Genomic DNA, 12,487 nt, shown 5'->3' on the forward strand with positions numbered 1-12,487 from the left:
GCTTACCTCCCAAGTAGATTTCCTCAAATTCAGGTTTACAGAATGTACATAAGAATTTGCGTGCCAAGCTTTATTGAACTCTTATCAGATCTCCTTCAAATAGTCAATCGGAATATTCCATGTTCGATATGAGGTACCAAAGAGAAAGCCCCAGAGTGCAGGGCAGTTCCAAGTTTAAAGAGAGTAAGAGAGAGAGAGAAACTAGATGAACAAGTAATTGGTAGGTGATGCAAAACGTGGGTTCAATAGAGGTCGAGTCTGATAAAAAGAAAAATGTTTAGGGTCATTTCCGACTCAGACACACATACACTAAATCACACATGCACTACATCACAATCACACAACACTAGTACATTCACTTACACATAGACATACTCAGACACACATTCAAACTCACAGTTATATATTCGCACACACGCACTCAGACACATATTGACATTCACAATCACACACATATTCACTCACATGCATATTCATTCGTACACACACTTATTCACACTAGTACACACTCATCCACACATATTCCTATTCACTCACAATTTCTACACACGTACCCACGCACACACCCGCACGTTCTCTCTAGCTTTGACGGTCACCCAGATCTGAAACATCTCTCTCCACAGGTGCTGTCAGACCTGCAGGGATTGTCCAGCATTTTCTGTTTTGTTTCAGATTTCAACATCTGCAGTCATTTGCTTTTACACACTTGCATATTCACACACACACAGCATACATATGCACGCACACATGTTCACACGCAAACATATTCACACGCATTTGCATATTCACACACACAAACACACCTAATCTCACACACACATATTAACACACATATACATATTCAGACATATACATATTCTCACACACATGCACGCATTCTCACACATACCTACATATCCACACACATATTCACACACACGAGCACACATTCTCACGTACACTTACATATTCACACGTCCATATACATTTTCATGCACATGTGCACAAATTCTCATACACACTTATATATTCACCACACTTACATATTCACACACATACATATTCCCACACATACACATATTCCCACACACATTTACATATTCACACATACATATTCACATGCACATACATATTCACACACACTTACATATTCACACATATACATAGTTGCACACACGTACATATTCACACACACATATATATTCACACACACACACAGACATATTCACACACACATATTCACAGGCACGTTGACAAATACGCACATATTCACACAAACACATAGTCACACACATTTGCATACACACATATTCACATACATACATATTCACACACACATTCACACACACTTGCATATCTACACACATATTCACACAGACATAATCACACACATATATTTCCTCACACCCATTCACACACATATTCAATCTCACACACATATTCAGTCACACACATAATATAAATGGTATGTCTGGGGGTTTTCGGAGTGATCTCAACAAACGAAGTGTGTTCTGTAAATACTAGCCTCGGTTTATCTATTATTTCAAGAGATTACACAGGTCACCGAAATTGAACAACCATACTTTGCTCAAAAGCATGTTTAATACTATTTTCTGCGGGGGGGGGGGGGGTTATTTTTCAAATCAAACATTCCATAAAGTTAAAAAAGTATTGAATGCTGTAAACATTTCAGAAAGAAATACTGAGGTGAAGAAGAATCGTGTTTGTGTTTGGCCATATTAGGTATGTCAGTACTGCCTGTGTACTGAACTCAGTAACTTAGGCCAATAGCCGTTTGTATAACACGTTGTCCTCAGTGATCCAGCGCCGCCTCAAACATCCCCCCCCCCCCCCCCCCGCCCCCACTCCAGCGTACTGATGTCAGATAGTACCAGCACATCCCATAACCAGATATTTGAGTTCAAACTGCACGGGAGATGAACGATTAGACACCGATTAACTCAATTGACCGGTAATTTGTCATTGTTCTTACTTATTCCGATGACCAAACACATCTCTCGCTGTAACCTTTCCGAGACGTCGCCTGCTGAGGTCACTTTGGATGCAGTAGTTGGTTCTGAACATGTTTTCCGGCGCAGCAACTTCGACCCCGTTCTCAGTGAAGGATATTTTAAATCTTCAGCAGCATCCTGACATGGCGTCTCTGAGCGAGTCGACGGGGCTTGACCTGCCTCCCTCGCCCGCTTCATGCATGCTAGCACGGACCAAACAGCAGCACTACAGCGACACGCAAGCCATGGCCACTTACAACGAGCTGCTGCCCAAACTGAATTCCTGCAAAAATCACCCCAATTATTCAAGCAGCTCATTCGCAAACAATTATTTGGAAATGGACAGCAGAGAAGCAAAGCCAAGCAACGGAGCGACGGGAAACACTAAGGGTAAAAAGGAATTTTACAAATGTTTGAAACACTTTCACTTCATGTACAATGTTAGTAAGTACCTATTAATTCGTTTCGCACGATAGCCTGTAAGTATATGCCGGGTGACCTGGACGAGATTTTCACACCCAAATTCACAACATGTCTGAATGGAATATATCTCATAACTGGAAAAACAGATTTAAATCAGATGAACCAGGGTTTGCATGGAAATATAATTCAATATAATACATTTACATAAAACTGTGTTTATTTCTGGAACACTCTCGGGATGCCTTCACGTTTCAAATAGATATCGGTTAGCATCCTTTGCAAATATCTCAATTCGATATTAATTCGTCATTCAAATAAATCAATGATATATTATTATGGACGAAATAAAACTTAAAGGGCCAATTTATAATTAATGTAAATAAATGTACTGATTTGAATGTAAAATATTCAACATTTTTGAATTTGCTGTTTTAACTATTTCTGGTGTTAATTGCTATGTTGCTCTTGTTTCTGTATTAGTTGCAGCTTTAAAGTACTTCACAAAAGACATTCGAAGAGACAATCATTCATTTTAAAAGTGTGAATTTTTCTCTGGCTGGCCGCTGGTTAGCGATCAACCTCGTGCCAAACTAGCGAAAAACTAACATTTCATTTTCCCTGAGTTTTGCGTGACCCTACACCAATTTAGTTTTTTTTTAAAAAGTAATACTAAACCCATCAGGTTTGAAGTTGCTTAATTATTTTAAACATTCGAATATCCGGTTTAGCATCACGCCAGTTAGCGAAACGCCGTTGAGGTGTTCCCGAGTTCACTGTGTTAATATTCCACTCATTAAAAGCGACAGAGGTTGTAACTGTTTTTTAATTAATATATTGGAGCATTGTTATATATCTTAGGTACACCTTTCCCCGCGTTTTCCCGGTTTTGAAACGAAGTTCCTTTTTTATATATTTACCAAACAGGTTACATGCTTAGTTTAAATGTTCCTCGTCACGCCGTGGTTGAAACATGATTATATGAATGGCAAGTTTTACAATCCTTCACTTCAGTGTGAGATTCATTCCTACCCAACGATGTTTATGCTTGACCAGTGACCTTAGCGTTTCTGCATGCAGAACATTTTCCGTCGAATTTTAGGGAATTCTAAGGTTGAAGGAGGAAATCACTCAATTTAAAGTGATCCATATCCTGTCGTTTTTCAATGTGCTGGTGTTGGCCTTGCCAAGCGGCTCCCTCTGATCTTGTGTTTCCCACCCATTTGCTATCACTGACCTGGTCGATCTTTCAGATTAAAAGCCTTCAAATGTGTTATTTCAAAACTGAAAATAATTTCGAGCAAAACTATGATATCTCCCGATTCACGCTTAATCCATTAACTGGAGTTTGCATTGAAATCTCCAATTGCTGGTCTTGTCCGGGTATCTATTGAGTTGGGCCGCTTAACGCTGTATTTAAACGCTGCCGTTGTACCTTCATGTCCATTCAGCTTCGTATCGATGCCAATGTATCGATCAGGCTTTGTATCCATTACTTGATCGATTGTTGGTCGAAGTTGCTTTATCTTTGAGAAAGCTGACTCAATCGTAGGAAGAAGCAGGCAGGACAAAGGGTTTGCTTATTACTAATGACCTTCCTTTGCGATTTAGAATGCCGACTGATGGAAGTTAACACGGGGAAGGAAGGGCAGAAATCTGACGAAGCTGACAGACCCCGTCGAAGAAGAAGGAAACCCCGAGTGCTCTTCTCCCAGGCTCAGGTCTACGAACTGGAGAGGCGGTTTAAACAGCAGAAGTATCTCTCTGCACCCGAGAGGGACCATTTAGCAAACATACTGAAGCTCACCTCCACCCAGGTTAAGATCTGGTTCCAAAATCGCAGATACAAATGTAAAAGACAACGCCAGGACAAATCTTTGGAAATGGTTGGCCTGCCGCCTCCCAGAAGAATCGCGGTTCCTGTTCTGGTCAGAGATGGAAAGCCGTGTCTGGGGGAGTCTTCACCTTATAATTCACCATATAACATGAACATCAGCCCTTACGCTTATGGCACTTATGCAAACTATACCAACTACAGTGGGGCAGCCACTACCGCCAACTACAGCTGTAACTATCCCAGTGTCCAGGCCATGCCCCCTTCTACAGCCACCAGCAGCTTTATGAACATGAACTTCACTGTCAATGAATTGAACAGCGCGGTGCAGACTCAAATCCACCAGAACACTGGGGTTTCTACATTGCATGGAATCAGAGCCTGGTAATGTTAACATTGACATTGACTCCAGCAATGCACAGCGTTCGGACTCTGATGGCTAGTTAGTTACACAGGTTATTCATTATTGGACAGTGGTGGCGCAGACTCTCCCTCCTGTTTATATAGGTGGCACAATAATGAGAAAACAATGGACAGCTCGGCAATACAATCAGAACGGTTAATATAGCATCGGAGCTGGTAAAAAGTACAATCTTCAAACCTCCCGGTGCTTTGCGGAGAGGGGTTGGCGAGGGAGACAAGATATCTTCATTTCACCCTCTACCGAAACTATTATTGTGCAGTATTCCATCGAATGAGGTTATTGCCATGACTTGATCCCAGAAATGTCCTTGTACATTGTGTTTTTTAAATTGTCCTTGCCCGAATCAAATGGTGCGACAGAAAACAACATCTCGGATTATTGTAAAAGGAATGATGTTGTTTTTTTAAAAAAACACCCGTAATCTGTACGCTTTTGTCATGCAACTTTTGAATTTGGTATTATGGCCTTGCTTTGTATTTGAGACTGTCTTCTGCAGTGTCCATAAGGCAAAGGGCGGGTGGTTCATTTCGATTTAAAGGATGCACAGTGTATGAATAGTATCGGTGAAGCCACTTTGTACAGAAATAAACCCAGAATATTATCAACCCGAGTTCGGAGTTAAGTAGTTATAGAGCAGATAGATTAAAACACCCCCGATCATGCACTAACACTGCCTATTTACTTTCTTTTCGTGACATTATATAAAAATATTGGTTATCGAATTATAATGACGTTGTTTGGAATCTTTAAATATTATGACTAATTTGTAAGCGTTGGAAGTGTAAAAAAAAACTGCTGTTTAAACAGTAAAAAAGTGTGCAATGTTGCTTTCTGTTTATTCCATTTTTCGTGAGGGTTACAAGAGCATTCAATAAACTATATACACATGCATGTCGGAATGAAGTTAACATGCCTTTTCAGTTCGGCTTGCCATTCATCAATACTTACTGGAATAAGCATTAAGACATAATTCTGATTTGAATGCCATTGACAATTTCTTTTATTTTAAATATATTTATTAAAGTTTTTAACACAATTTTTCTCCCTTACAAACAATAACCCCCCCCCCCACCCCAACAAAAAAAAAGGAAACGAGAAATCGCTCGGAGCAAGATATATACATGGCAAAATAATATATTTACATAGCTTTGTACACTGGCTCTCTCCCGTGCGTGCCAGTTTCCCCAACTCTCCCTGTTATCTCTTGCTCCTCCAACCCCCCCCCCCCCCCCAGGCAGCTCCCCCTCCCCCCTGCTCCCTGGACGTCCCCTACCCCCCCCCCCCCCCAGATTGCTGCTGCGGTGACCTTCCTCTAGCGCTCCGCGAGATAGTCTAGGAACGGTTGCCACTGCCTGTAGAACCCCTGCGCAGACCCTCTCAAGGCGAACTTAATCCTCTCCAATTTTATGAACCCAGCCATATCGTTTATCCAGGCCTCCACGCTGGGGGGCTTTGCCTCCTTCCACATTAGCAAGGTCCTTCGCCGGGCAAAGGCCAGAATACCAGCCTCTTTCGCCTCCTGCACTCCCGGTTCATCCACTACTCCGAATATTGCTAGCCCCCAGCTTGGCTTGACCCGGACTTTCACCACCTGAGATATTGCTCCCGCCACTCCTCTCCAGAACCCCTCCAGTGCCGGGCATGACCAAAACATATGGACATGGTTCGTTGGGCTCCCTGAGCACCTTCCACATCTGTCCTCTACCCCAAAGAACCTGCTCAACCTCGCCCCCCGTCAAGTGAGCTCTGTGAACCACCTTAAATTGTATCAGGCTGAGCCTGGCACACGAGCCATTGACAATTTCGCTTACAATGTTTGTTTCGTTCTTAATCGCTCTTTACTGGAATAGAAGCACTACAGCCATAGGTTATTTGGAAATATTTTCCCCGCGATGTAAAATTATGAATCCAACATTATATCATTCACTTCACAAAGCCTTCTCTCGATTTTCCAGTTCTAACGTAGGAACTACTTTCAAACCTTTTTTTTTCGCTCTTTGATTATCTGGTCTGTAAGCTCGGGGATAAATTTGATTCATTTTTGTTTTGTGCAAGTTAAATATTCAAAAACCAACAGCATTCTCTTTCTAAATGTCCCTTTACAAAGGACAGTTGGAAAACTGGGAGCCTCTGCCTGCCCAGTCCTGGGCACCCTCCACACCCCCGTGTTTTCAGGATAAATGTTCTCTCCGTTGATTTGATGAGAAAATGTGTGGCTTGGTGCCGAAGTGTTCGGTATTTTCTTGCTTTTTAAGTTAATGACATGAAATTATGTTTACAGGTTGCCGAATGAAAAAAAAAAGTTCGAGTTGAAATATTTGCATTCGGATACACACTTTCCCAGAGGGCAGGAGTACTGGGGAAAGATGTCTCGAAGTGTCTGTAAAAGACAAAGGCTACATTTAGGTTGTAGTTGCCAAAGATCAATAGCTGCAGCTCGGATTTCAGCAGCCCAGTTTGCACTCTCTGACTAACTGAACAATTCTGCTGTTTTATAGAGGAAGGACTTTGCGCTTAACGGCTTCTGCAGAGAGCTTACACATACTTACATCTGCAGACCAGAACCAGGCCGTTCGGCCCAGACACTCTATGCCAGTTTTTCTGCTCCACTGGAATCTCCTCCCACCCTACTTCAACTGATTCCATCACCATGTCATTCTCTTCCTTTCCCCCTCATGTCCGTATCTACATTTCCCGCAAGTGCATCCATGCTATTCGCCTGAACCACTCCCGTCGGGAGCAAGTTCCACATTCTAACCATTCTCTGCCTATGGAAGTTTCTTTTGATTTTTTTTTATTGGATTTATTCATGACTATCACATTTATCATACAATTATAGAATTTACAGTCCTAACTTTGGACTTATTTAGTATTTAAAATGTGACTTTAATTAGCCTGGATAACCATAGCCATATTATCCTCACTAACAGATAGCCATAAAAAGTATTAGGAGGTCCAAGAGATTCCGTTGACATTTGTTGACTATACTCCTTACAGTAGCAAACCAAAGTGATGTAAAACTCGTGTCTTCCATCGACTCTAACAACAAAAACTTGACCTGATTCTCGATCTACCATGCAATTTCGCATCAGGGCATAGCAGTGACCGAGGTTACAATGTAAATGCTCCCAGGGCCAGTGTACAGTCAGAGAATGAAAGTCAGTGCATGCACATAGAATGCATTTACACCGCAGCCAACACTCGGGGCCAGTAACTGCAGCTCTGCTTGAAGCCAGGTAGAACCTTGTTTGCTTTAGTTGGCTGCTGTATGAACTGCCCTGTTCAGGATACATGTGAATGCAGAGACCTCGCCACAAGTTAGAAACTTAAAACTGTGGAAAAGCAGAAGTCAGCCAGATTTGCTCAGTCTCCAATGTTCCCGAACACTTTTGGAACAAGGCACACTGAATTTACCCTCGATGCAACATCAAACTAAAACCTTCTTCTCATAGGTTTGTTCCAGTTTTCTCCAGAATTGAGTCAGGCCCTGATTTACACTGTAAGGTTATCAGAAAGTCGCAGCAAAGATGCAGAATAAAAACAGAAAATGCTGGAAACATTCAGCAAGTCAGGCAGCATCTGTGGAGAGAAAAACAGAGTTAGGATTTCAGTTCTTTTAATCAGAACAGGGAACAGATAGAAATGTGATTGATTTTCAGCAAATCAGAGGAGGTTTGCTGAAAAAAACCCTGAGTGACGCAGTGTTAATAGTGCAATACCAAAGGGAGTAGTAATGGGGCTCGTAAAGAAACAAAAAATATGTCTAGAGCAGGTGTGAATAACTGACATCCAATAGCAAAAACTAGAGAAAGACAATAGTGAAACCAAAATATGCCCCAGCTTCATCCCTTTAACCCCCACCTCAATGAATTTTGAGCTCAGCCCGACTCTGAGACCCTCTTCCATCACAAGATAAAAGCAAATTACTGCAGATTCTGGAATCTGAAACAAAAATAGAAAATACTGGACAATCTCCGCAGGTCTGACAGTATCTGTGGAGAGAAAAGGTAGCTAACCTTTCAAGTCTGGATCACTCTTTGTCAAAGTCAAAACGTTAGCTCCCTTTTCTCTCCACAGATGATGTCAGACATAGAACATAGAACATACAGTGCAGAAGGAGGCCATTCGGCCCATCGAGTCTGCACCAACCCACTTAAGCCATCACTTCCACCCTATCCCCATAATCCAATGACCCTTCCTAACCTTTTTGGACACTAAGGGCAATTTAGCATTTAGCCAATCGACCTAACCTGCACGTCTTTGGACTGTGGGAGGAAACCGGAGCACCCAGAGGAAACCCACGCAGACACGGAAAGAAAGTGCAGACTCCGCACAGACAGTGACCCAGCGGGGAATCGAACCTGAGACCCTGCCGCTGTGAAACCACAGTTCTACCCACTGCCCCTACAGGGCCAGACCTGCTGAGATTGTCCAGTATTTTCTGTTTCTGTTCCCGCTTCTGTCACCTACACCTCTGCACTCACTTATTTGGCTAAAGGTTCTCTTCTCACTCAGCAAACCCTATTACCCATCTCCAATATTCTCCCTCCACTTGGCCCACGCTCTGGTCTCTTACACTACCTCAAACTATTCACAGAGAATGGCTGGCATGACATCAGCCATCTCAATTTCAGTGTTTTGCCTTTGTGTAGCATAGTTACAAAGTTGGCTGAGTGACAAGAGAATAAAGAACATTTGTTATTCAGACTGGAGGAATGTGTAGTTGGGTTGCCCACAGTTTTCCACTGAGACCCACTGCTTTCCTTGATTTACGTTAATGACATAGACTTGAGTGTGTGACACACAATTTCAAAATTTACAAATGGCATAACATTTGGAAGCATTGCGAATTGTGGGAAGGGTAGGGATAGACTTCAGGAAGAGACAGACAGGTCTGTGGGACAGACACAATGCAGATAAAACTTGATGCTGAGAAGTGAAGTGATTCATATCAGTAAGAAAAACAAGAAGAGGCAGGAAAAAATAAATGGTACTAATCAACAATGGTGCAGGAGGAGATGAACATGGGTGCAGTGTACAGAACAAGGTAGATGAGCTTGTGGCCCAGATTGTGACTGGCAGGTATGATGTGGTAGGCATCACAGAGACATGGTTGCAGGGGGTTCAGGACTGGCATTTAAACATCCAGAGATTCACAACCTATCAAAAAGACAGGGAGGTGGGCAGAGGGGGCGGGGTTGCCTTGTTAATTAGGAATTAAATTAAATCAATAGCACTAAATGACATAGGGTCAGATGATGTGGAGTCTGTGTGGGTAGAGTTGAGGAACCACAAAGGCAAAAAAACCATAATGGGAGTTATGTACAGGCCTCCTAAAAGTGGTCAGGACCGGGGGCACAAAATGCACCACGAAATAGAAAGTGCATGTCAGAAAGGCAAGGTCACAGTGATCATGGGGGACTTCAATATGCAGGTGGACTGGGTAAATAATGCTGCCAGTGGACCCAAGGAAAGGGAATTCATTGAATGTTTACAGGAGGGCTTTTTGGAACAGCTTGTGATGGAGCCCACGAGGGAACAGGCCATTCTGGACTTAGTGTTATGTAATGAGCCAGACTTGATTAAAGATCTTAAAGTAAGGGAGCACTTAGGAGGCAGTGATCATAATATGGTAGAATTCAATCTCCAATTTGAAAGAAAGAAGGTAGAATCAGATGTAAAGGTGTTACAGTTAAATAAAGGTAACTACAGGGGCATGAGGGAGGAACTGACGAAAATCGACTGGGAGCAGAGCCTAGTGGGAAAGACAGTAGAACAGCAATGGCAGGAGTTTCTGGGAGTAATTGAGGACACAGTGCAGAGGTTCATCCCAAAGAAAAGAAAGGTTATCAGAGGGGGGATTAGGCAGCCATGGCTGACAAAGGAAGTTAGGGAATGCATCAAAGCAAAAGAGAAAGCCTATAATGTGGCAAAGAGTAATGGGAAGTCAGAAGATTGGGGAGGCTACAAAAACAAACAGAGGATAACAAAGAGAGAAATAAGGAAAGAGAGGATCAAATATGAAGGTAGGCTAGCCAGTAACATTAGGAATGATAGTAAAAGTTTCTTTAAATACATTAAAAACAAACGGGAGGCAAAAGTTGACATTGGGCCGCTCCAAAATGACGCTGGTAATTTTGTAATGGGAGACAAGGAAATAGCTGAGGAACTAAATAAGTACTTTGTGTCAGTCTTCACAGTAGAAGACATGAGTAATATCCCACCAATTCTGGAGAGTCAGGGGGCAGAGTTGAATATGGTAGCCATCACAAAGGAGAAAGTGCTAGAGAAACTAAGAGGTCTAAAAATTGATAAATCTCCGGGCCCAGATGGACGACATCCTAGAGTTCTAAAGGAGATAGCTGAAGAAATAGTGGAGGCGTTAGTTATGATCTTTCAAAAGTCACTGGAGTCCGGGAAAGTCCCAGAGGATTGGAAAATCGCTGTTGTAACCCCCCTGTTCAAGAAGGGAACAAGGAAAAAGATGGAAAATTATAGGCCAATTAGCCTAACCTCGGTTGTTGGCAAGATTCTCGAATCCATTGTTAAGGATGAGATTTCTAAATTCTTGGAAGTGCAGGGTCAGATTAGGACAAGTCAGCATGGATTTAGTAAGGGGAGGTCGTGCCTGACAAACCTGTTAGAGTTCTTTGAAGAGATAACAAATAGGTTAGACCAAGGAGAGCCAATGGATGTTATCTATCTTGACTTCCAAAAGGCCTTTGATAAGGTGCCTCACGGGAGACTGCTGAGTAAAATAAGGGCCCATGGTATTCGAGGCAAGGTACTAACATGGATTGACGATTGGCTGTCAGGCAGAAGGCAGAGAGTTGGGATAAAAGGTTCTTTTTCGGAATGGCAACCGGTGACGAGTGGTGTCCCGCAGGGTTCAGTGTTGGGGCCACAGCTGTTCTCTTTATATATTAACGATCTAGATGACGGGACTGGGGGCATTCTGGCTAAGTTTGCCGATGATACAAAGATAGGTGGAGGGGCAGGTAGTATGGAGGAGGTGGGGAGGCTGCAGAAAGATTTAGACAGTTTAGGAGAGTGGTCCAAGAAATGGCTGATGAAATTCAACGTGGGCAAGTGCAAGGTCTTGCACTTTGGAAAAAAGAATAGAGGCATGGACTATTTTCTAAACGGTGACAAAATTCATAATGCCGAAGTGCAAAGGGACTTGGGAGTCCTAGTCCAGGATTCTCTAAAGGTAAACTTGCAGGTTGAGTCCGTAATTAAGAAAGCAAATGCAATGTTGTCATTCATCTCAAGAGGCTTGGAATATAAAAGCAGGGATGTACTTCTGAAGCTTTATAAAGCCTTAGTTAGGCCCCATTTAGAAAACTGTGAGCAATTTTGGGCCCCACACCTCAGGAAGGACATACTGGCACTGGAGCGGGTCCAGCGGAGATTCACATGGATGATCCCAGGAATGGTAGGCCTAACATACGATGAACGTCTGAGGATCCTGGGATTATATTCATTGGAGTTTAGGAGGTTGAAGGGAGATCTAATAGAAACTTACAAGATAATGAATGGCTTAGATAGGGTGGATGTAGGGAAGTTGTTTCCATTAGCAGGGGAGACTAGGACCCGGGGGCACAGCCTTAGAATAAAAGGGAGTCACTTTAGAACAGAGATGAGGAGAAATTTCTTCAGCCAGAGAGTGGTGGGTCTGTGGAATTCATTGCCACAGAGGGCGGTGGAGGCCGGGACGTTGAGTGTCTTTAAGACAGAAGTTGATAAATTCTTGATTTCTCGAGGAATTAAGGGCTATGGAGAGAGAGCGGGTAAATGGAGTTGAAATCAGCCATGATT

At 42.7% G+C, this 12,487-nt stretch overlaps 1 protein-coding gene across 1 annotated transcript; it reads left to right on the forward strand.

Moving 5' to 3' along the window:
- The first annotated feature begins 1,851 nt into the window (after nt 1-1,851).
- Nucleotides 1,852-5,561, forward strand: LOC140426855 (homeobox protein Nkx-2.5-like). Its single transcript, XM_072512084.1, has 2 exons — nt 1,852-2,381; nt 4,023-5,561. The coding sequence occupies exons 1-2, from the start codon at nt 2,063-2,065 to the stop codon at nt 4,631-4,633; spliced, it is 930 nt and encodes a 309-aa protein (XP_072368185.1). The 5' UTR covers nt 1,852-2,062; the 3' UTR covers nt 4,634-5,561.
- Nucleotides 5,562-12,487: the final 6,926 nt, after the last annotated feature.

The sequence above is a fragment of the Scyliorhinus torazame genome, chromosome 7, assembly GCF_047496885.1.
Source record: "Scyliorhinus torazame isolate Kashiwa2021f chromosome 7, sScyTor2.1, whole genome shotgun sequence".
NCBI lineage: Eukaryota > Metazoa > Chordata > Chondrichthyes > Carcharhiniformes > Scyliorhinidae > Scyliorhinus > Scyliorhinus torazame.

Excerpts from the sequence above, each read along its gene's own strand:
- LOC140426855 (XM_072512084.1), top strand. The coding sequence starts at position 2,063 with ATGTTTTCCGGCGCAGCAACTTCGACCCCGTTCTCAGTGAAGGATATT. Across the intron at positions 2,382-4,022 it reads AGCGACGGGAAACACTAAGG|AATGCCGACTGATGGAAGTT; the intron begins GTAAAAAGGAAT and ends TTTGCGATTTAG.